Source organism: Fistularia commersonii, chromosome 26, assembly GCF_037954325.1.
Source record: "Fistularia commersonii isolate RoL2024-O1a breed Wild chromosome 26, RoL_Fcom_v1.0, whole genome shotgun sequence".
In the NCBI taxonomy this organism is placed as follows: Eukaryota; Metazoa; Chordata; class Actinopteri; order Syngnathiformes; family Fistulariidae; genus Fistularia; species Fistularia commersonii.
The window spans coordinates 3094566-3096740 of NC_141309.1; the positions used below are offsets into that span (position 1 = coordinate 3094566).

Genomic DNA, 2175 nt, shown 5'->3' on the forward strand with positions numbered 1-2175 from the left:
CGTCTGTCCTGTACTTACAGTGGCGCTGTAAAGACGAATCTTCCAGAATTAAAGCATTAAACAAAGGTCCATCGTGTTGGTTGAAACTTGAAATGAAACTACATCAATTCTACTTTGAGTTTATTCAAAATACAAAATGCAGCAAAGACGTTACGAAAACAGCAGCGTAATAAAGTACATCCGGTGTAAACATGTTGGAATATATCAGGCATAACATTTTTACAATGTAAACGTGGCGGGTTATTGAGCAAACATGCTCAAAACAAGAAAATGCTTGGATTAAAAATAGCTGTAATAGAGATTAAATGAAGGAAAGTGAGACTCGAGCTTGCAGACGAGTTCGAACAACAACTTTAAGTCCATTTGGCTCCATGCGAATGCAAAACCATGCATTTGCTAAATATTCCTATATATAACTTCCCTTCACGTCAATGTGAAAGTTATTGCACCGACACCTTTCAGTCCTGTCAACGCTGATCTGAACCCTCGGAGTGAAGCAACAACAACAGGTTCAGATCCGCCTGGACGCTGTCCTTCTGTCGCACACTGTAACCGAGACATCCTCGCTTGGCGTCGGCGCCCTGCAGGCCGCGGACCCTCCGAGGGTCGGCCCCGCTTTGGGTTTCGCACCCGTGGCGCGTCTCCGCGATCCTCGATTCGACCGTTTTGCGCAAATCCGGCGACAAAATCGCGCATCCCTCCTCAACGCACCATCTCCCCGCGCTCCTCGGCGCCAGCCTGGCGGTAGGGAGGGGGCCGCTCCCAGCTCCAGCTGCAGTCCGGGGTCTGGCTGCCGTCTCGGGTGTACAACGGAGGGGCCAGGTTGAGCTCCACGTGCACCCCGTCCACCTCCACCACGCACTCGGTTTGCTGCCGGGCATCGGCGATCTGGGACTCCTCGTAGGTCGGCGGGTAGGAGCTGGGCCTGCGGGCGAGGAGACGAGGAATTTGATCTTTTTGCAGGCCCAAATATAGTATTTCTAGTTTTGCTAATGTCCCGGTGGACATGGCGTACCTGTCGGTGGTGTAGACGCGGATCTGCCGCTCCAGCCCTCGTCTCTGGTACATCTTGGTGGTCATGCTTTGGCAGATAGTCAGGAAGACGCCGACGAGGATGATCGGGAAGCTGCACGCGATCAGCGTGTAAGCCAGGGCCGTGCTCCAGGCGTCGGTACGCTCGCCCTGCAGGGACATCAGGTAGGCTCCGCCGCAGGTCATGGAGAATCCCACCACGGGCAGCAACATCCGGAGAAGAGACCACATCCGCTTCTTCCCTTCGATCGTCATGTTTTCCGGCTTCGGGGTGGAAGCGAGCGACCCGTGGGTTTCTGGAGAGTCCAGTCGCGTCCCCGAGATGTTTCTGTGAAAGAAATAAATCCTCGCAGCCAGCAGAGCGGCATGGAAAGGCGTGGGAGAGCCAGAATGTGTCTTTGTATCTCCAGGGATAATGGGAGGTGGCCGGGATGTCCCTGCCTCCTCGGTTGTATATTAACACAGAATTAATCTCAGGTGAGACGAAGGCGAGGCAAAAACATGGGCCTTTTTTTAAAAAAAGGATTTCGAATATTTATTAAATGCACAAAAAATACATGTGAGGAGGCAGAGACGAGAACTCTTTAAACCTGTCATATTTGACATTTATACACAAAATATCAATTTTATTATGTCACGTATGCAGACATAAGGACAGAAGACATGCTGAGAATATTTCTCATCATCCATTTCCATCCACTCACACAGTCGCCGCAGGACAAATAGAACATCAAATTACAAGAGCACATTTTGTGAGTTATAAAACTTGTATTACATTAATAACTAAATGTTTTTTTTTATAAAAAAAAAGGAGATTTTACTAAATGCCTAGGCTTTATTTTCCCTGCTGCCCTCTGTCAGTTTGCCAGCCAAATATCGAGCCTGTAAAAATAATAATAACAATAATGATAATAATAATCATCATTGTGCAGTAAATTAGAAAAATTAAAATTAAGTTGCAACAATAATAGTTTATATTTAAAAATGAATAAAAGTAAATAAAAAGTGTTTTATTATTATAAGTAAATATTAAAAAACACAATTGAATAAATATAGATCAACAATAGAATATGGATCAGCCATAGTAATAATAAACATCATCATTGTATAATAAATGATAAGAAAAATTAAAAGCAAGTTTCA

General features: G+C 45.6%; 1 protein-coding gene across 1 annotated transcript; it reads right to left on the minus strand.

Moving 5' to 3' along the window:
• Positions 1–702: 702 nt before the first annotated feature.
• On the minus strand, positions 703–1287 carry LOC147218252 (transmembrane protein 252-like). Its single transcript, XM_086174375.1, has 2 exons — positions 1016–1287; positions 703–925 (listed from the first exon to the last, which is right to left on the minus strand). The coding sequence occupies exons 1-2, from the start codon at positions 1285–1287 to the stop codon at positions 703–705; spliced, it is 495 nt and encodes a 164-aa protein (XP_086030501.1).
• Between the last annotated feature and the right edge of the window lie 888 nt (positions 1288–2175).

What these genes read in the sequence shown, in the direction of transcription:
- LOC147218252 (XM_086174375.1), bottom strand. Translation starts at nt 1,287, where the DNA reads ATGACGATCGAAGGGAAGAAGCGGATGTGGTCTCTTCTCCGGATGTTG. An exon ending in CGCGTCTACACCACCGACAG is followed by an intron (nt 926 to 1,015) that starts GTACGCCATGTC and finishes CCTCGCCCGCAG; the next exon opens with GCCCAGCTCCTACCCGCCGA.